Here is a 21,916-nt window from a genome sequence, read left to right on the forward strand (position 1 = left end):
GAGCCGGGTTGAAACAAGCCAAGCTAGGTCCAACCCGCAAGTCGGGTTAGAAATTGACAGCTCTAGTCGAGTCTTTACAGCTAGCGGCTTATACTAAGCCGCTCTGTAGAGACTTAACCTCTCCTGGCTACCACTTTGCGATCCCCGTAGTGAGTGCAAAAGTGGTAAACCTGGGGCTTTGTCATGCCTATAAAAACCGGCATTAGGATCACATGATATGCCCTACACGAGGTTTCTATTGTTTACCTACGTCCCGGAACGGCCCATTCCAGTCCAGCCCAAACAAAATACTTAGGGCAGGTAACCGACGTGTCAATCCATGTTGTCGGAATCAATCATCTCAAATGTTCTTTGGCCCGTGTGAAAAGAGATAAGGTTATTCGACAGTGAAAAAGTACGGGATATTTACTACTAACTGGGTTTAAGTCCACGCTTAAAAACCTACTCCTCCTATACTAAAACCCTTTCAATATCTCCTCTTTTATTTCTCTCTCCTCAATACACAGAGAAGACTCTCTACTGGGTAAGAGAGAGGAAAAACAGCGCCTCCATCGATATTTCAAATATCCATCCATCTTCTCATTAATCAGAAAAAGGAAAAACCCTAATTTGTTTCAATGGATTCTTCTCAGCTTCAGCAAGCGCAGATTGCTGCAATCTTAGGTCCTGATTCAACTCACTTTGAAACCCTAGTTTCTCATCTTATGGCAACAGGAAATCAACAAAGATCAGAAGCTGAATCTCTATTCAATATCTGCAAACAAGACCATCCAGATGCTTTATCTCTTAAACTTGCTCATCTACTTCAATATTCTCCACATGTCGAAGCTAGAGCTATGGCCGCAATTCTTCTTAGGAAACAACTTACTCGGGATGATTCTTACTTATGGCCTCGTCTTTCACAACAAACACAATCAGCTCTTAAATCTCAACTTCTAATGTGTGTTCAAAATGAAGAAGCAAAACAAATCTCGAAGAAGTTATGCGATACGGTTTCTGAGCTTGCTGCTGGTATTTTGCCTGAAAATCAATGGCCAGAATTACTTCCTTTTATGTTTCAATGCGTTACTTCTGATATTCCACGTCTTCAAGAGTCTTCATTATTGATGTTTGCTCAGTTGTCACAGCACATTGGAGATACCCTTATTCCACACATTGATACTCTTCATAGAGTGTTTTTACAGTGTTTGGCTTCTTCTTCTAATCCGGATGTTCGAATTGCTGCTCTTGGAGCTTCCATTAATTTTGTGCAGTGTTTGACGAGTCTCTCTGATAGGGATAAGTTTCAAGATCTTTTGCCAGTGATGATGAAGACATTGACCGAGGCGTTGAATTCTGGTCAAGAGGCGACTGCCCAAGAAGCACTGGAGTTGTTGATTGAGCTGGCTGGAACAGAGCCAAAGTTCCTAAGGCGGCAACTAGTGGATGTTGTGGGATCTATGCTGCAGATTGCTGAGGCAGAATCATTGGAGGAGGGCACTAGGCATCTTGCAATTGAGTTTGTGATTACTCTTGCCGAGGCGAGGGAAAGGGCTCCCGGTATGATGAGGAAATTGCCGCAGTTTATTAGTAGATTGTTTGCGATTCTGATGAAGATGTTGCTTGATATTGAGGATGATCCCGTGTGGCATAAGGCTGATACTGAAGAAGAGGAGGATGCTGGTGAGACTAGCAATTACAGCGTAGGACAAGAGTGTCTAGACAGACTTTCCATTGCTTTGGGTGGGAATACAATTGTTCCTGTTGCTTCCGAGCTTTTGCCAGTATTTTTAGCTGCACCAGAGTGGCAAAAACACCATGCTGCCCTTATTGCCCTTGCTCAAATTGCAGAAGGCTGCTCAAAGGTATTAAGAGTCCATTCATTCTATATCACTGTGAAGTTTGAACTATTTCTGATCGATTTATGATGGGTGAGTTTGGTTATTGACATATTGAGATGTGAAGCTTCTTGTGTTTACATGTTGGTTCTGTTTGCTGAAATTGTAGTTTCTTTTGTAGGCTGTTTATTTTCTCGTTATATATTCTTAGTCGGTGTGTTTCCAACTGCATTTCTTGCTCAGTTATCGTGTTTCATGTTACAATGTTCTTTTTTTTTTCTTCTGCGATTCAGGTAATGACGAAAAATTTGGAGCAAGTGGTCAACATGGTTTTGAACTCATTTCATGATCCTCATCCTCGTGCTAGATGGGCAGCTATTAATGCGATTGGGCAGTTATCTACGGATTTGGGTCCTGATTTGCAATTACAGTACCATCAAAGGGTGCTACCAGCACTTGCATCAGCCATGGATGATTTTCAGAATCCTCGAGTTCAGGTTAGTGGGTTCTTGACTTGTTTCTTTTTTTTTGGTGCAGTTTACCACATTACTTCGCCTTTCTTGCAAATTTCCCTCAAACTGTAGCTGCTCGGTGTCACTTAATCACTAGTTCACTTTTCCCGTAGCTGTTCCTACTAACTACTGTAGGGAATGTGTAAGATGGATCAGTAAAGCAGCACATGCAATGGCTTGTAAAAGAATTTATTGAATAAAGAAGTTTTAGTGAAGTAGTAGGAGGTTATATGGAATAGGTTTATCATCACTCCATTGGACACTATTCTGTTGAGGAGCAATAAAGGGGGTTATTGGTAACTTCCAATCTTTACAAGAATTTAATTAATTGCTGAAATCAGAACAAGACTTGTATTTGTCGGATCATATTGTCAAACTGAGTACACTCGCAGGTAGTTTGTACTTGTATATTTTGTATGAGTTCCGCTCCCTCAAGCACTGGGTAGTGATAATTTTGTTGTGTTTGCACACTTATGTGTTTCTTCGTATGAAACACCTTTTTTTGTATCTCTTTCTTATTTTTATATTCTTACAGGCGCATGCTGCTTCAGCGGTCCTGAACTTCAGCGAGAATTGCACCCCAGATATTTTAACACCTTATTTAGATGGAATAGTGAGCAAACTGCTTGTCCTCTTACAGGTACGCTGTATTATCAATTCCCAACTCTGTCTTTTTTTTTTTTGTTTTTTGTTGCCATGCAAAGGTGTAAAAATAAGATCATTTGATGTCTGCAATGCAGAATGGAAAGCAAATGGTGCAGGAGGGAGCTTTGACAGCTCTAGCATCAGTAGCTGATTCATCACAGGTACCTTATGGGTTCTGCTTCCTCTGTTATCTTATGTTTCACTTGTGGCATCTGTCTCTGCTTGACGTTTTACGTGTATCTGTAGGAGCAATTTCAAAAATATTATGATGCTGTCATGCCTTATCTCAAAGCTATCTTGTTGAATGCCACTGACAAGTCTAATCGTATGCTCCGTGCCAAATCTATGGAGTGCATTAGTTTGGTTGGAATGGCTGTTGGGAAGGACAAGTTTAGAGATGATGCTAAGCAGGTTAGTACAAATAACTAGATATCTATACTATGTATGCTTTCAGTTAAAATAGGAGTTCCTTTCTCCTCGTCCTTGCAACCATTTATACTGCTTTAGCAGTCTTCCCAAGATGCACTCAGCCAACTGCTTCAGGTAATCAACTTCATTGGAAACACGCTATGGTGGCAGTCCACTGGTTACCATCCATCCACTACATCAGCAGTCACATGCAGTTACATTTACATTTTGTCATATCTCTTTAATCATTTTTCCACATCTTTCTATCTTTGATCATCTGTGTTTTATCCTTAAAGCAAAAGTGGTTTACCTTCTTTCTTATCGGTTATTAGAGGAACTATAATAAATTGGCATGCACAATCTGCGCCCTCGTTTGGAGATTTTTCCAAGTCACTTTCTCCAATGCTTTCTGTAATGTGGCTGACTACCACATATGTACTCTTCTTGCTGTTTCTTCAACTTTAAAGGATATCCATGTACCAAACTCTTCTTTATTCATTTTCTTTTTTTGTTATATCATCTTTGTTTCTTGTCTCATGCAAGGTTATGGAAGTTCTCATGACACTGCAAGGAGCAGAGTTGGACACAGATGATCCCACAATTAGTTACATGCTGCAAGTATGCTCTTTTTCATTACAGTTGTCTTAATCTTGCTTAGATCATGCACCTTTTTGTAAATAGTTTAACCATGTAAATAAATTTACTTCATAATCGAATTGCAGGCGTGGGCGAGACTCTGCAAGTGCTTAGGACAAGATTTTCTCCCTTACATGAGTGTTGTCATGCCCCCATTGCTTCACTCTGCTCAACTTAAACCTGATGTAACCATTACCTCTGCAGACTCGGATGATGATATAGATCAATCAGACGATGAAAGGTCTGGTTTTTCGGTTTTGAACGTTTAATATAATATGTCAGTTTGGTGAGTCGTGCTTGAAAATGATTTGATAATTTAGTTTAAAATATGTCCTGCTCTTCATTTTCGTCTTCATCTTCATCATTTACCATGATATATCAACTACGAAGCTGGAAACAAAGATACTTAAAAGCGGTAGATTCTAAGTGTGATGCAGCTCATGTTTTTTGCAAGATGTTTTGGATGTTCAAATAGAAATACTGAATCTCTCCTATTTGAAAGGTGTAATTGCCTGTACTATTGGTTTATTTTTGGAGTTAAAGGTATTAATAGTCTCCTGGAGGTGACATAGATTTGACTACAACCCACCTTTAGAATATATTTTGCCTGATCTGTCCAAGAGTTTATGGGATGAAAAATTCTTGTTGACGGAGTTTCATTATTGTTGGATTTTCAAGTGCACGTAACCACTCCTGTGTGTGTAATGTTCTGTTTCTTTCTGTGGATCGTTTTTCTTAAGCATTAATTATCATAGGCTAGTTGTTCTGAGTGAGGAGAGGTAAATTTTAGCAAGATACTTCATTGAAAAGTCTTGTTGCTTAATTTAAGGAATGCATTTCTACTGCAGTATCGAAACAATTACCCTTGGAGATAAGAGGATTGGAATTAAGACTAGTGTGTTGGAAGAAAAAGCTACCGCGTGCAACATGTTATGCTGCTATGCAGATGAGTTGAAAGAGGGGTTCTACCCATGGATTGATCAGGTTTGTCAGGATTCCCATTATATTCGTAATGTATGCTTCTCTAATATTACAAGTGTAATTATATTTTTCTCTTGTAAAATTGCAGGTTGCTCCTATTTTAGTTCCACTTTTGAAATTTTATTTTCATGAAGAAGTTAGGAAGGCTGCAGTTTCAGGTATTAGCACGAATCATAATGTTTTCATCTTTAGTGTCTTTTTTATTGGTGTAGTTGAAGAGCATTTTATATATGTATGTCATACGGTCCTTTTCATTTTTCTGGAAGGTTTAATTTTATACTTGTTTATCCAGCTATGCCTGAGCTTCTACGCTCAGCCAAATTAGCTGTGGAGAAGGGGCAAGCTCAAGGTCGTAATGAGACCTATGTTAAGCAGTTATCTGATTATATTGTACCAGCCTTGGTGGAAGCTCTTCACAAGGTCAGCCTACTGTTCTATTTCAAAATAGTAACACTTTTGACCCTGTTGGTCCATTACCTTGCCTTTTCTTTTCACTTGGCCGTATCATTAGGTTATGCAAGTTTATGTGAATTGCAAATGGTTTCGCAGGAGCCCGAAACAGAAATTTGTGCAAGCATGTTGGATGCGTTAAATGAATGTGTACAGGTATGTCGTGTCCGTTTTTTTTTTTTTTTTTAATTTATTTATTTATTATTATTTTTTTTAATTTCAAATTTTGCACTGAAAGCCAAACATTATAACACTTCAATGATATTGACAGTCCTGCTCTTAGAATTTATTTATGCACCACTTCAATCTCAGTCTGATACTGAATAAGCAAACAAAACTACCTAGTTAAAAAAGATCCATAGTCCATGAAAAGCTACCCAAAATGGCCCCATGACAGATTATAAATAATCTTCTCTGCAATGCTAACTATTTTCGTTGCTCAGTAAGCAGAATGTGTAAGCTTACTGCATCAAAAAAAAAAAAAAATCTATCATGGGGTTATTTGTTTATTGTTTTAATTCGGTTTTGGACAATCTTGATGTTTGATACCGGGAAGAATTTCGCTTGTTGTTCATTTTGGTAACATTTGTATCCAGCAGCTTAGTTTATTCTTTTGTATTGAGTTGAAAGGGAAAAATAATAAACCAAGATAGTTCCATTTTCCTGACCATGAGTTGGATCGACCCTTTGTAATTCTTGATAATTTCAAGTTACGGATCCTAACAATTCCTCATTTTCAGGTTTCTGGAACACTCCTTGATGAGAGTCAAGTAAGATCCATTGTGGATGGAATAAAGGAGGTAATTACCGCTAGCTCAACAAGAAGACGAGAAAGGGCAGAGAGGACCCAAGCAGAGGATTTCGATGCAGAGGAAGGGGAACTGCTCAAAGAAGAAAATGAGCAAGAAGAAGAAGTGTTTGATCAAGTTTGTTTTCAGGGCACTTGGTCTATACTGCAGTAGCTTTAGTTGAATAAACTTTGATTCTGTTTCTAATCATGTATTTTTCCTTTTCTTCATCCAGGTTGGTGATTTGTTGGGAACTTTGATCAAAACATTTAAAGTCTCTTTTCTGCCCTTCTTTGATGAACTTTCATCATATCTAACACCTATGTGGGTAAGTTGTTTACTGGAGACATTTGCAGTATCTAGCCATTTGCTAAAATATGTTGTGGTTTTTGACATCATCGAAGTTTGCATAAGTTGTACCTAGCACTTATTTGGAGTCCGAGTCTTTCATTTTCTGTTTTATGTTCTGATTCTTCCGATATACAGGGTAAGGATAAAACAGCTGAAGAGAGAAGGGTTGCTATCTGCATTTTTGATGATGTTGCTGAGCAGTGTCATGAAGCTGCTCTCAAGTAAGCACCATATAATAAGGTTCAATTTTGAATGTTGAGATTACATTTTAGTCAAATTTATTTATTTTACATTTTGCTGACACAGATATTACGATACTTATCTTCCGTTCCTATTGGAGGCTTGCAACGATGAGAATTCAGATGTTCGCCAGGTTCGTTATTTATCGAGTCCCGTTGCAGTTTCTATCTCTTCTTTTTATATGGATCTCATATAATATGCAATACGATTTTCAGGCTGCTGTATATGGAGTTGGTGTTTGCGCAGAGTTTGGTGGAGCACCGTTCAAACCTCTAGTAGGAGGTAACTTACTTTTACTGCACATTCTATAAACTATTGGCTGTGGGTTCTTAATATGAACAAGAATAATTGTTGGTAATAAGATAAAGAAAAGCGTACTGACTTGTATTGGTAATTCCATTTCAGAGGCCCTTTCCAGGCTAAATGTTGTGATTAGGCATCCAAATGCACTATCTACAGACAATGTTATGGCGTATGACAATGCTGTTTCAGCTGTTGGGAAAATATGCCGGTACCATCGTGACAGCATTGATTCATCTCAGGTATTAATTAAGATCATGGAAGAGTTTGGTCCTTCTCGTTGATGCTTGATTGTGCTTGTTTTTAATGGCGCAAAAACTTATCTCAGCTATTCTGTTCGGCTCATAACTCGAGTTTTTTTTATCTAGACCATTTATGTTTGATAAACATTGTTCGGCTCATAACTCGAGTTTTTTTTATCTAGACCAGTTATGTTTGATAAACAGAATTGGTTGATTTTTACTATAGGGCGGAATCAAGTGTAGGATTTCAGAGACATAACATATGCATGTTGTTCTGTTGTCTGGCAGGTTGTCCCTGCCTGGTTAAGTTGCTTGCCAATCAAGGGTGATTTAATTGAGGCCAAACTTGTTCATGACCAGCTTTGTTCAATGGTCGAGGGGTAAGGACATCGTTATCACAATTGTATTTCTTTAGATTCCCAACTTTTTGTTATTTCCATGTTAGTGTGTTTCCTTGTTTCGAATGTGTATCATATTGATGATTCAATTTTCTCAATTGGCATATATTAACAGGTCGGATAGAGACCTTCTGGGCCCTAATAACCAGTATCTTCCTAAAATTGTTTCGGTCTTTGTGGAGGTAAATTCTCCTTGTATACATATTTTTACTGGTGCATGCTAGTCTAAATTCATTTACCAGAGATATCTTAAACTATAATTCTACTGTATCCATTTCTAAGTTATATCCGGCTGACCAAACGTAAAAATGAGAAGAACAGTTAATATATTAATATCTAAATTTTTTTATTTTTGGGGATTCACATTAGGTTCTATGTGCGGGTAAGGATTTGGCAACAGATCAAACTTCCAGCCGTATGATAGTTTTACTGAGGCAACTTCAACAAACGTTACCACCTGACACTCTGGCACAAGCCTGGTCATCCTTGCAGCCGCAACAACAGCTTGCATTGCAATCGATGCTCTCATCGTAGTTCCTTGCTAGGGTCGGTCACAGAGAAATGCTGATTGGTTCGTTTGTGTCTATTACCCATTCTTTTTTGCCTATTGTATCCTATTTCCATCGGTTTTCTATTTTTCTGGCAATTGCTGTCCTGTTTGGTTGAGGTTCCTTTGTGCGGGTGAAACGATACAAGTTTTCTTGTATTGTGTATATTTCTGAGAGATTTCTTGATTTTGGTGTGGCTACGTGCCAACTTAAGTATGTGCACTAAAACAGTCAAGCACCTGATGGTGGTGGTATTTTTGCTTCTTCAACAGCGCTTTCACTATTGTATTTCAGTTTTCACATATCCTATTATCACCATATATACAGACATTAAAAGTGAAATGAGTTATGACAGTGCAATTGGACACACGGATTGGCAGCTTTGGATTGTTTATTTTTGTTTTCATGTCTTTAAAATTTAGTTATAGAAAAGATCATCCTTTTTGCTTTTAGTTGATTCATAGTCTAGAGAAAACGAATTTCTGGACTCCACTGTGAATCCCACAGCAGAAGATATACTGTGGCCAGGTATCCCCATCAACTATCCGGATTCCTGATGAAGTTGGGATTTCCCTAATTGTGTCAAGTGTGAGATGCCTATACTCTCCCATGGTCTACATCAGTTGAGGGAGATGTCCAAGGAGAACTTGGCTTGCACAATTTCCTACCAATCTAGGAAAAAAAAGACAAATAGTATTACGTTTCCAAAGTAATATTAACAATAATAATAAAAGTAAGTACTGCTAAACAAGAGATCGTTCATATATAGCATTGTCCAAGCAAAGCCTAAGATCTTAACAAGGCTATGACCGGCCATCATATTAGCAAATAATAGGATTCCCAAGCTTAATGCTCGAAAACAATAAGAGATTAGCTCAAGGAGTACTAAGAAGGGGGCTAATGCGAGAGGGACTCCTGCAGGTAGCAAGAAGCTTAAGAAATGAAGCCCGTTCCTCTGAAATCCCACGATTGTGATCCCGATGAAGATCGAAAACGAGAGACCCAAAGTGACGAGGAAATGACTTGTCACTGTGAAGTTATAAGGTATCATACTCTGTAGATTACAAAATAACGAAGCCCGTTCCTCTGAAATCCCACGATTGTGATCCCGATGAAGATCGAAAACGAGAGACCCAAAGTGACGAGGAAATGACTTGTCACAGTGAAGCTATAAGGTATCATACTCCGTAGATTACAAAATAACGAAAAAGTAAAAGTGACCGGATTGATTTATTTTTCACTTAAGAAATTGGGGTATCAAAATACATCAACCTAAAGGGCTTATGCAAGTTCTAAAGGTGGTAGCTTGTAGACATCACCAAGTGTTAGATGTCACACTACATGTAGAGATTTTATATAATATCAACACCAGTTACTTGCATGTAAACCATGTAATTCAACACCATTAACTTTAGGTGGTAATCTCATCCATCAAGTAGCTTACTTTGTTATCTTATACCCACCATAACCCATGTATTTTATAACACCCCACCTTCTATCTCCACTATTCTAAAATATTGTCTCATCAAAACCTTGCTCGGAAAAACCTATAGAGAGAAAATTAGAGCGAAGGAAAAAGAATACAATAAAAAGAATTAAAACAATATAGTACTCGCGCTAGTTGTCTCGTCGAAATCTTGACAGAGAAACCTAATGGGAGAAGATCCTCGAAAAAGAAAAAAAGTACAATGTGATAAAGCTCCGTACTTACAAGTATCTTCAAAATATGGATTACCCCCTGATTCTGATATCAATCCTTTTGGTGAAAAAGATGTCGCATTCCGATGACGTGAACAAGTTTTCGAAAAACTGTTGTTCTCAACACCTTGGTGAATGGATCAACTAAATTTTAACATGATTGTATCTTCAAAATATCAATCTCCTTGTTCTTCTTAAGATGATGACAATAGAAGAACTTTGGAGAAATATGCTTTGTTCTATCACCTTTAATGTAACCATCTTTGAATTGTGATATACATGCTTCGTCATCCCCGTAAATAATCGTTGGTGCGTTAGTGACTGAAGGAAAATCGCAAGACACTCTTATATGCGATATCAACGATCTTAACCATAAAGATTCCCTGCTTGTTTCGGGCAGAGCAATAATTTTTGAATGATTGGATGAAATAGCTGGTAAACTTTGTTTGCAAGATCTTCTTGAGAATGCGGTTCCACCAGTAATAAAAACTTACCCTGTTTGAGAAACAACCTTGTGTGAATCAGATAGAAAGCATCAATATATCCTTTTATCTGAAACCTTCAAATGGATTTCTTGAGTAAAACAAGCCAAAGTATGTTGTTCCACGAAGATACCGAAAGATATGCTTCATTCCTTTCCAATGTCTTTTTGTTGGCGAAGAACTAAACCTGGCTAGCAAGTTTACTACAAATGAAATTTTACGTCTAGTATAATGATCTAAGTACATCAATGCACCAGTGCACTCAAATATGGTACTTTTAAACCAAGAAATGTTTCATCCTCTTCTTTAGGACGAAATGGAACACTATCAAGTGTCCTTACAACCATAGGAGTACGAAGCAGATATGCTTCGTCCATTCAAAGCGTTTGAGAATTTTCTCAGTATACATTATTTGATGGACCGAAATTCCGTTGGCAGAATGTTCAAAATGCAAACATAGACAATATCTCGTTTTTTCGTTATCTTTCATCTCAAATTCTTTCATAGGGAATTATATAACCTTTTGGAGCTCACAGGAAGTTCCAATCAAGTTGATATCATCAACGTATACAAGAATTATAACAAATCCAGAGTTTTCCATTTTAATGAATATGCATGGGCATATAGGATTGTTCATATACCCATGACTTGTTAAGTATTCACTGAGACGATACCATATTCGTCCAGATTGTTTTAAACCATACAAGACTCGATTAAGTTTTAGTGAACACATATGACATGGTTTATCCGCTGATAACTGAAAACCTTATGGGATTTTGATGCAAATATCAGTGTCTAATTTTCCATATAGATAGGTGTTAGTACCTAAAAATTACTTCTGGGAAAAACAAATGCAGCGCTGTGGTACTTTATTTTTAGGTTCGAAAATCAAAATCGAAAAGGACAAGCCTAAACTACGATAGTAGTCGTTCCGTCCTGCTTCGGCCACGAGGAGAGGAAGATGGGTTGATCTTAGAGGAGGGAAGCAGAAAAGTATTAAGAAAATGACAATGTTTTGAATTGTGTGTTTTGGGTATTGAAAACTATGAAGAATAACAGAACTTTTTGGGTATGAAAGCTTGTTTTGTCTTCTGCATAGGCTAAGTGGCATATTTATAGTAGTTTGGAATACACACTGCCTTTCTCGCAAGTAGTGAAGGTCGTGAGGTTATGGAGAATGCGGAGATGATAGGTATGAGGTGAGGTAAATCAGGGAAGTTTCTGGAAAATCCCTTTATACCGCGCCCATTATTTCTCCAACCGTTTAAAACCGTGCCACCACTTTAACTTTTCACATGCGGTGTTGCCACGCCGCATGTTGCCGTAGACCACCAGACCAATACCCCATGAATAATCTCCTCATGTGACGTATTTTGATGTTTCTTAGGTGTTTTAGATGATCTATGAATTCATATTATTTGGCTAGATGATAACCGTTGATATGCCATATGACTTACATGCATGTTGGATCGTATTTTGGCGTAGCTTCTGTGGAAAACAACTTGACCAAGGACAATCATGGTATCACGACGCACCTGTGGCCTGTGGAGGCGTAAGAGAATGGCTTGGCGCGTTGGTGGATAGTTAAGATGCTATAATTTAGCATAGCATGCCAATGGCGTAAAAGTGGCATAGTATGTCCACGTTTTATGCCACGGGTCAAATAAGTTAATCCAAAGTCCAGGGAACTGTAGTGGCGTATTCAAGATCCAAGAATGGCGCGTGGCATATTATGGGCCCGCGATGGCGCTGGCAAGCCGCGCCCTAATAAGTGTCACACCATGCCCAACCAAAATAATCGGATTTCATCGAGCCATAAACATTTTTAGCATATTATTGTGGCATATCCTATTCATGGAGGTTGTATCAATGTACATTTGGCCATGGCTCAATATTAGCCGATTATGGCATAGGAATGACACAAAATATGCCATTCCCTATAATTAGGGTTTGGCCTCAATTCAACCAAGGTTATTAAAATGGGATTCCTGTTTCAAATAGGATAGCCAAGTTGGATCAGGAGTGAAGCTAAGTTATCATGAGAGGAGCATGATCCAAGATTATATCCTTTTTAGGTCGTTGATTGGCCGTGGCCATGCGGGTTATAATGGCTATGACAAGAAGCTTATAGTTCAATTGACTAGTTTCGGCTAACCTTTCATGAACAAGTCATTGTACACGGTTCAGTTATGGTTCATCCTAACCAGAGTGTATATTCAATTATGTTAATCTCAAGTCAAGTTTTTCATTTAACGGTGATTATTGATTGCTTGATTCCAAAGCTACCTTAGCTTAAATCCAAAGCAACCTTGACTTTGAAAGTATATATAAGGAGAACCTCTAACAATTGGGATCTTTGAATACCTGACACTATTCTTGTGCGTCCTAGTTGTAAACTAGAGTCGTCCTCTCCTTCAAACCCTTCTAGGGTTTAGCGACTAAAAAGACTTCACCTATCTTTATCTTGATAATTAGTGTATCCTGATCTTGCTTTGACTGTTGGGCTTGTTCCAACATATAAGATAGATACAAATCAAAAAGTTTCTTCCTCTAAGACTTTGTGATTCCACAAGTTTATATTTGTGATTTGAATAATAATCTAGGCTTCTCTTCGGGAGTCATAATACCAGATTTTGAGGTTTGCTAGACTTTGTCTAGTGCAATCGATTTCCCACCTCACCTTGATCTTTCATCAGAACGTAAATCACATATAGGCTTATCCGTGGTGGGGTGGGGGGTGGGGGGGGGGGGGGGGGGGGCAACTCTTAGGTTGTAAAGGACGCCAGCTAAGGGAATCAATTGCGCGGAGTCCTGCTGGGATTCAAGAGGCGTAAGGAGCGTGACTGTAACTGAATTGATGTGACGGCTTAATTCAGTCTCAAGTACATTCTGGTCCGAAGTTTTGATAGTAGGCTAGAATTTGTAGCGGCTTAATACAGTTTGGTTTTCAAATCTGGAAAAGGTCCCGGGGTTTCTTTGCATTTGCGGTTTCCTCGTTAATTGAAATATCACAGGTTGTACGTAAATCAATCAAAGTAGATATATCCATCCTTATTTGTTGGATACGACTTGATTGATCTTGGATATTGATCTTTGGAATCATTCAAGTACTCTTACAGAATAATCAGGTTCACGAACTTGTCTCTGTTACATTCTGATTGTGATAGAAAGAGATATAAGCTCTTCTTGTAATTCCTAATTGAGATTCATTAAGTACTCTCGAAATTATAATTGAGTTTAGTTCATATAGGTTGCCTAAGAAAAAGTTGGTGGTGTATTTTGGTACCCCCGTATTTTCAATTGGTATCAGAGCAGGAAAACACGTGAAAGTGTAGATGGGGAAAAACGATTTGCTGGTTTTTACGGAATTGAGGAGACGATCGTACGGAGGAGACTCCTTGAACCGAGAAAAATGCTTAACCTCACACAGATGCACTGCAAGAAGGGAGTGCTTTAAGTTCGAGAGATCAATCTGTAGGAATGCGTCCTAAACCAAGACAATGGTCGCTCCAGAGTCAATTCGGTCACAAGAGAGGATGGGTCGATCTGTAGGAGGGAAGCTGAGAAATGTGTGAGATCAATGGTGATCGAAGATTGTAGGTGTGTTGTGTATTCTGCGTGAAGAAATAAGATAAGTTCTGATTGATTGAATCTGCTCTGTTGAGAGTAATTGCTCAGACGTTAAGATGTTAATCTCTTTGTTGTCTGTTTGACGAAAGATTGTCCTCCCTTCAATCATAATTCAGAGACTTATTTATATTGCTAGAATTGTAAACACCTTGATCCCATGAAGTGTGACAGTTGCTGGAGTCAAAGAGTGGGGAAGTGGAAATCGTGTTAAAACCAGTTGCTCATCGTGCGGAGACTTGGTTGATTTTCTACCCACTACTTTGCTAACTCCTCCAACTGATGATGTGTGTCATAACCACAACAAATTAATTAATATTTATCTCACTAATTAACAAGTAATATAGTGATAGTAAGGATCATTCCCACGAGGAGTAAAAGGTTTTAGTTGTAAAATTGTCACAAAAGGGGGGGTTTTGGTTTTAGATTTTAAAAGCAAAAGAAAGTAAATAAAACGATTAAAAGTATAAGTTGAAATCAATAAGAGAATCAAGATCAAGTAATCGTTCTTCGTTGCAAAACAATGATTCAAGTTATGTTTTTCATCCACATGTTATTAGTCACAGATTATCACCAACCGTAGGATAGCAGGTTCGCTTAGCTAGCCCTAAAATTCCTCGTTTCACCGAGTAACATGTCCGCTTAGTTATCAGATTCTGTTCAAAAGAACCACCTTGAGGTTCGCTTACAAGATGTAATTCTCCGAACGCATTAAGATTTATGAATTTAGGTTTAGTACTAGTAGTTAATCTTGGTTCGCTTGGTTCACTTTCTAGCGTTGTTTTCACACACAATTGCTCCACAGAATCCCTCTGCAAGGTCTCGTGTTTTCTACTTGTGTAAAGTGTCGAGAACGATTACGTATTGCCTAACTTCTACTAGATTTAGGTTGAGTTAACAAATCAATTCAGCGTGCACTCTAAATAATCTATCAAACAACCATGAATATATAAACATTCCTATTAGTAAAAACAAACAGTAATCATGTGAAAAACTTCAAGGTAGATTTAAAACAAAACTCAAATCATATGTTAAGAACTAGGAATTCATCCTCAATCAATAAGAAAATTAGCTACTCATGCTAAGGAGTTCACACAAAAAATAAAGAAAAGAGAAGTGTTGTCTGTAAAATGGTGTGCAAAAGTGTGTAGAGAACTTCTCTATTTATAGGCTTCAATTTCCTAACAATCCTCTTAGGAATAAAATCACTTTCCCTTTGTAAGTCTTCTTTCCAAGTCCCTGTCTTTGTAAAATTCTACCACTTCTCTTCCAAATTCAAATCCAATTCCTAAAACCCATGAGTCTAGAGAATTCTTCACAAAATTTTGGGTCGCCGGAATAGTTCTTAGGATCATCGAAATCCGTCCAGGAAAGCTCTCTGACGGTAGCTGAGATTCTTCTCCGTCGACGAATATTCTGTCACAGTGCCGTTAAACATAACTGTCAAACTAGCGGTCTTCTGTTAGTCAACTGGGTCAAAGGAATGGACTCAGACACCGAGTCAGCATCTTACTTGGCTAACTGGTCTTACTCATCTAAGTTGGATTCGTTATCGGCCGGTACTGAGTTAACTCGTCGGGATGAAATTCCGACAGAGTTTAGTTTGTTTCTCCGACATTTCCCGGCCAATTTCAGGCCTTTCTTTCCCTGTAACAAAACCTAACATTCATCTAATCGATCATTCATTCTGCTACTGCAATTTGAGTCAATTCTTGCTTCCCTTCTGTCTGCAGCACCACCATCTCCTAAAACCCATTTTAATCTCCATCTTCATAGCAGCAACAGATTCATCATCTTCATGTTTGCAATCAACAACAAATTCTTCTCTGTCGATTTCAATATCAGCTCATTGTTCTCCACACAGATTTAATCCCATCTTTCAATTCGAGTCTCAGATGTTACCAAAGTCTTTAGAACTTGTCTTCTCTGTCTCTGAACTTCAAAGTCCGACTGCAAGCCATCTCCGATTCACTTCCTTCTTCTCACTGAATTCTCAATCTCACACAAACCCATCTCTGATTTTCAGCGAAACTTCGAACCCATGAAAATCAACATTAAATCGAACCCAGACTCCATTTCTTCGTTCTTCTACAACTGAATCAAGAGACTGTCACCCAAATCACCAACAATTCGAACCATACTGACCCATTCTTTATCAATTGATGGCAGAATCATCTCTATTTCCTCAATTTCTTCTTCTGCTTCCTTTCTGCAACTGCAATTCTTCAATCTTTGTGCTCAAACTCAAAACCCCTTTCTGATTCATCCTTTAATCACTCAGATCTGGTCTCGGTGATAATTGCAGCTGCTGCGTCTTTTCTTTCTCAATTTCTGGTGGGACTGAATGAATGAACGAGAGAGTCTCTCGATTTTAGGGTAGGGTTATAGTTTAGGGCAGGATTCAGACACCCATGTCCCATAGTTTGGGATAAGAACCACCCCAGATTGGGGTGCCTATAACAGATGGTCACCCCTTAACCTCAGTTGGATGTCTTTAATTATTCTCCAAAAGAGAGTCGCTCCTTAACACTTGGGGTCGGCTCCAGATAGTGTCCGCCCATGAAATGACAATTTAGCCCTTTTTGCTCAAATTGGATGATTTCTTCTTCTTTTTCTCCGTATGACTCCAGAGTACCTAATAACTCAAAAACACGCGTAAAATACATAATTTACAAGAAAACATAGCAGAGAAATCATAAACAATAGATAGTAAATGAGGTGTATTCTACACCCTATCAAATTCCCCCACACTTAGACTTTGCTAGTCCTCGAGCAAATCAAACTAAAACTTACAGCGTCAAAGCATTCCAGCGTCCCAAGCATCCAAAAAGTTATGAGGATATAGAGTTTCTGCATGCTAATAATAAGAAGTTAGAAATACTAAAGAACATATTCTCATTCTTAAATGTTGAGTGAGAAATAACCACACCATAATGAGAGAACGCGTGTTTGAGAGCGATCAATAAGCATTTCACCTCGACTTCTGCCTCACCAAAAAGGATTTTATGAAATTGCACTCAAAAGACGTACTTTTATGGTTCTCACAGGTGTGCAGGTAGGAATGAAGAGAGAATTCCCGCAACACGTTGAATGGTGGGAAAGACAACTTCCGAAATGTTTTTTAAAAACCCACATCTTTTAGCATTTTGAAAAACCATTTTTCTGACGATCTATAAGAAAGGAAATTAACCACTATTATCGAGGATGAGATTACTTACTCACCTTCACATATGATTGCAATGATGATAATACCACTCTCACAGCATCCAATAGAAACGTCTTCCGCTCTTCCTCTTCATCTTCTTGGTCTTCGTCTTCGGCTTCAACTATTGATGATAAACTCTCGAACTTTGTAATTCCTTGATAATTTGCAACTCTTTACCTTAAATCCTCGTCGCTTGAAACTTCCTTATATATTTTCCTTCCCCACGACTTATTAAATAAATAAGAACCAAAAATTTCTCTTGTCATCATTTTTTTTTTTGCATTTTTTTTAATAAGAGAAATAAAATACAAAACAAAGTGAAAATAAAACAAACCGTGGCCGTGGGAGAAGTATTTTACCGCTTAATTCTTCACAACTTGTATCGTCTCAAAATCATAAACTTAAGTAATTCTCACCTTTTTGCTTTTCTTTGCTCTTGTAAATATAAGTCTTCAACATGTATATAAAAATCTGCTCATTGTATGTTGCTTTACTTGAATATGAAATTTGCACTTTTCTTGTTCTGTTGCTTGTAAACTTAAACGTCTTCAACTTTCCTTGTAGATTTTGATGTCGCTCCTTGTTGATGATGATGGTGTTTCTATGGACCCGTTGTTGTCGAGAGAGAATAATGGTGCTAACTGCAAATCAAACTACAAGAAGGAGGCTTTCATCTATAGACGTCACCCTCATGATTGACAAAATTAGCACTCAAGAGATCAAAGAGTAATGCTTCTATTGGTGGGAGGTTGGGTAGCTCACCATTCTACCCAGAATTGACGTACGGTGACACACACTCAAAACAAAGCTTTTTAGTCAGCTACAAAGAATTTCTGGTCGGTGCCTCACATGATAAATACGGTTAGTCTCCACTAATGATTGATCAGCAACTCTAATAATGCATTTCTCCCTGCTCCTCATTTGCCACCGGCATGATTAAATTCATTATTTAACACTCTAACAAGTAAGAAATCCGAACGTAGTTCCCTAACACTTCCAAGTTCAGTTATCTCGATCAGAATTCTCTATGTAAATATACCTAGAAGTATGCTAGTGACTCTAAAATCTCTAAAAGTTGGATGTTTTTATGCATTTTGTTTTTTGAAATATGCTTAACCACTCCCCCACACTTAAACCTTACATTGTCCTCAATGTAATTGAATCGTCCTAGTAAAGTCAAGGTGGGAAATCCTAACCCGATATGGAACAAGAAAAATAAATAAACAAAAATAAAAAGCAATAGGATAAGAAATAATAAACCAATGGGTTGCCTCTCACGAAGCGCTTGTTTTAAAGTCGACGACCGACTTAGCTCTTGCTTCACATTACTCCTCCAGAGGGAGCACATCTCGAAGTCCAATCACATCCACATGCTCTGTTGGAAAGTTTTCATAATATGGCTTCAACCTATGGCCGTTGACTTTAAAGGTTGTCCTGTTTTGTCGCTAACAATTTCAACTGCACCATGATCGTAAACATTGGTAACAACAATTGGTCCCACCCAAAGGGACTTAAGCTTACTCGGAAATAAACGTAAACGAGTATTAAATAAAAGAACTTTTTGCCCCACAATAAAACTTTTCCGAGAAATCATCTTGTCATGAAAAAGCTTGGTCTTTTCCTTGTAAATCCGGGCACTCTCGTAAGCATCATTACATATCTCCTCTAGCTCATTTAATTGTAACTTCCTTTGCTTCCCCGCTTCATCATACTCCATGTTGGATTTCTTTATCGCCCAATAAGCCTTATGTTCAAGTTCAACCGGAATATGGCAAGCTTTGCCATAAACCAACCGATATGGACACATACCAATCGGTGTCTTGTACGCCGTTCTATACGCCCAAAGTGCATCATTGAGCTTAAAGCTCCAATTTTTCCTAGTTGTATTCACAGTTTTCTCAAGAATGGACTTAATCTCACGGTTTGAAATTTCCGCGTGTCCACTAGTTTGTGGATGATAAGGCGTACCAATCTTGTGTGTTATGTTGTACTTCTTGAGGAGAGCGTGGAAAGACTTCTTGAAATGTGAGACTCCATCGCTTATCACCACTCTTGGTGTACCGTTCCTCGTGAATATGTTTTCTCTTACAAAATCACAAACAACTTGAGAATCATTAGTTTTGGCGGACCTAGCTTCCACCCATTTTGAAACATAATCTACGGCAAGAAGTATATAAAAGTTTCCATTCGAATTGACAAAAAGGCACATAAAATCGATACCCCACACATCAAAAATCTCAACGGCGAGAATTGGTGTGAGTGGAAATTGATTTCGAGCACCTAGATTGCCCGTTCTTTGACATCTATCACACGATTTACAAAAAACATATGAATCTTCAAACAAGGTGGGCCAATAAAATCCACTCTCGATAACTTTGAGAGCGGTACGTTTAGCACCAAAATGGCCACCACAAGCAAGAGTGTGACAAAAAAAGAGAATTGATTGAAATTCGGAGTTAGGTACGCACCTTCGCATTATTTGATCAACGCCATATTTCCACAAGTATGGTTCATCCCACACATATTGCTTGGATACCTTCTTAAGTTTCATCTTTTGGAAGTTAGACATTGTACTAGGTACCTTTCTTGTCACCAAGTAATTCATTATATCTGCATACCAAGGTGTTGTTTCTTCCAAGGAGAAAAGTTGTTCGTCCGAAAAGCGGTCTTGTAATGGAAGTTATTATTGAGACATAACAAGTCTACTAAGATGATACGCAATGGTATTCTCCACACCTTTCTTATCTCGAATTTCTATGTCGACTCTTGTAGTAATAGGATCCACCGGATTAGTCTTGGCTTAGCTTCTTTCTTCTTTATTAAGTGTCTTAGTGCGGCATGATCATAATACACAATAACCTTTGTTCCCACCAAGTATGATCGAAAATTTTCCAATGCAAAAACTATAGCCAATAACTCCTTCTTTGTGGTACAATAGTTGATTTGTGCATCATTAATGGTCCTAGATGCATAATAGATAACATGGGACAACTTGTCCACTCTTTGACCCAAAACGGCTCCAACCGCATAATCACTAGCATCACACATTAATTCAAATGGAAGGTTCCAATCCGGTGATTTGATAATTGGCGCACTTGTCAACATTGCCTTCAATTTGTCAAAGGCATCCTTGCATTCCTTGTTGAAGTCAAAAGGTACCTCCTTTTGTAATAATTTGCACATCGACATGGATATTTTGGAGAAATCCTTGATAAACCGCCTATAGAAACCTGCATGTCCAAGAAATGAACGGATTTCCCTCACCGAATTGGGATATTGTAAGTTTCTTATTAAATCTATCTTTGACTTGTCCACTTCGAGCCCTCGAGAGGACACGATGTGACCAAGTACTATGCCGTGGTTTACCATAAAGTGACATTTCGCCCAATTAAGGACAAGGTTTGTGTCTATGCGTCGTTTAAGAACTAGTTCAAGGTTGTCTAAACAACTATCAAAAGAATTGTCATAAACACTGAAATCGTCCATAAATACCTCAATGATGCGCTACACATAATCCTAGAATATACTTACCATGCATCTTTGGAAAGTAGACGGTGCATTGCAAAGACCAAAAGGCATCCGTCTATACGCAAACGTTCCAAACGGACAAGTGAAAGTAGTCTTCTCTTGGTCCTCCGGTACAATAACAATTTGGTTGTATCCCGAATAACCGTCTAAGAAACAATAATGAGAATGCCCCGCTAACCGCTCCAACATTTGATCAATGAAAGGTAAAGGAAAGTGATCCTTTCGGGTTGCGTAACTAAGCTTTCTATAGTCAATACACACTCTCCAACCGGTTTGAACTCTTGTAGGAACAAGTTCATCGTCTTGATTTCTAACAACCGTAACACCGGACTGCTTTGGCACCACTTGTACCGACTAACACACTTGCTATCGGAAATTGGGTAGATTACCCCACACTTAGCAATTTGAGTATCTCTTTCTTCACAACCTCCATCATGGGAGGATTAAGCCTACGTTGAGCATCACGTACCGGCTTCACGTTCTCTTCCATTAGAATCCTATGCATGCGCATGGATGGACTAATGCCTTTGATGTCCGCAATTTTCCACCCAATATCCTTTTTGTGCTCTTTAAAGACTCTAAGCAAACAGTCTTTTTGTATTGGTGTGAGATTCTTTACAATAATCACCGGAAGCTCATCTCCATCTCCCAAGAAAGCATACTTCAAATGGTCCGGAAGTGGCTTCAATTCTAGTTTAGGCGCATTCACAATAGATGGTACAAGTACTTCATCATTCATGAGCCCTTTTTAGCTTCTTGTAGTGCTGCCAAGGCACCACACATCTCCACCAATTCCTTGGAGATTTCAACATCCAAGTTAGACAATCCGTGGATGTCCAATTTAATGCTCTTTTGCAACACCACATCAAGTTCATCCTCTTGACTCAATTCCACCATTTGTTGCGCTAATGAACCAACCACATCAACGGAGTAAACGGAATGCACATCAATTGGGTAGTGCATGGCTTCAAATATGTTGAAGTGTATTATTTCCTTGTCGAATTCCATAGTGAGTGTACCCTTATCAACATCAATCTTCGTCTTTGCGATCTTCATAAAT

General features: G+C 38.4%; 1 protein-coding gene across 1 annotated transcript; it reads left to right on the top strand.

Moving 5' to 3' along the window:
* Positions 1-461: 461 nt before the first annotated feature.
* On the top strand, positions 462-8,685 carry LOC113308417 (importin-5-like). Its single transcript, XM_026556878.1, has 20 exons — positions 462-1,844; positions 2,111-2,314; positions 2,865-2,969; positions 3,070-3,135; positions 3,221-3,385; positions 3,926-4,000; positions 4,105-4,259; positions 4,867-5,002; positions 5,088-5,157; positions 5,292-5,419; positions 5,549-5,605; positions 6,190-6,375; positions 6,473-6,565; positions 6,724-6,809; positions 6,895-6,961; positions 7,044-7,110; positions 7,234-7,370; positions 7,659-7,750; positions 7,884-7,950; positions 8,138-8,685. The coding sequence occupies exons 1-20, from the start codon at positions 618-620 to the stop codon at positions 8,300-8,302; spliced, it is 3,348 nt and encodes a 1,115-aa protein (XP_026412663.1). The 5' UTR covers positions 462-617; the 3' UTR covers positions 8,303-8,685.
* The last annotated feature ends 13,231 nt before the right edge of the window (positions 8,686-21,916 follow it).

Source organism: Papaver somniferum, chromosome 9 (assembly GCF_003573695.1).
Source record: "Papaver somniferum cultivar HN1 chromosome 9, ASM357369v1, whole genome shotgun sequence".
NCBI lineage: Eukaryota > Viridiplantae > Streptophyta > Magnoliopsida > Ranunculales > Papaveraceae > Papaver > Papaver somniferum.

Excerpts from the sequence above, each read along its gene's own strand:
- LOC113308417 (XM_026556878.1), top strand. The coding sequence starts at position 618 with ATGGATTCTTCTCAGCTTCAGCAAGCGCAGATTGCTGCAATCTTAGGT. Across the intron at positions 6,962-7,043 it reads AGAATTCAGATGTTCGCCAG|GCTGCTGTATATGGAGTTGG; the intron begins GTTCGTTATTTA and ends TACGATTTTCAG. Across the intron at positions 7,951-8,137 it reads TTGTTTCGGTCTTTGTGGAG|GTTCTATGTGCGGGTAAGGA; the intron begins GTAAATTCTCCT and ends GATTCACATTAG.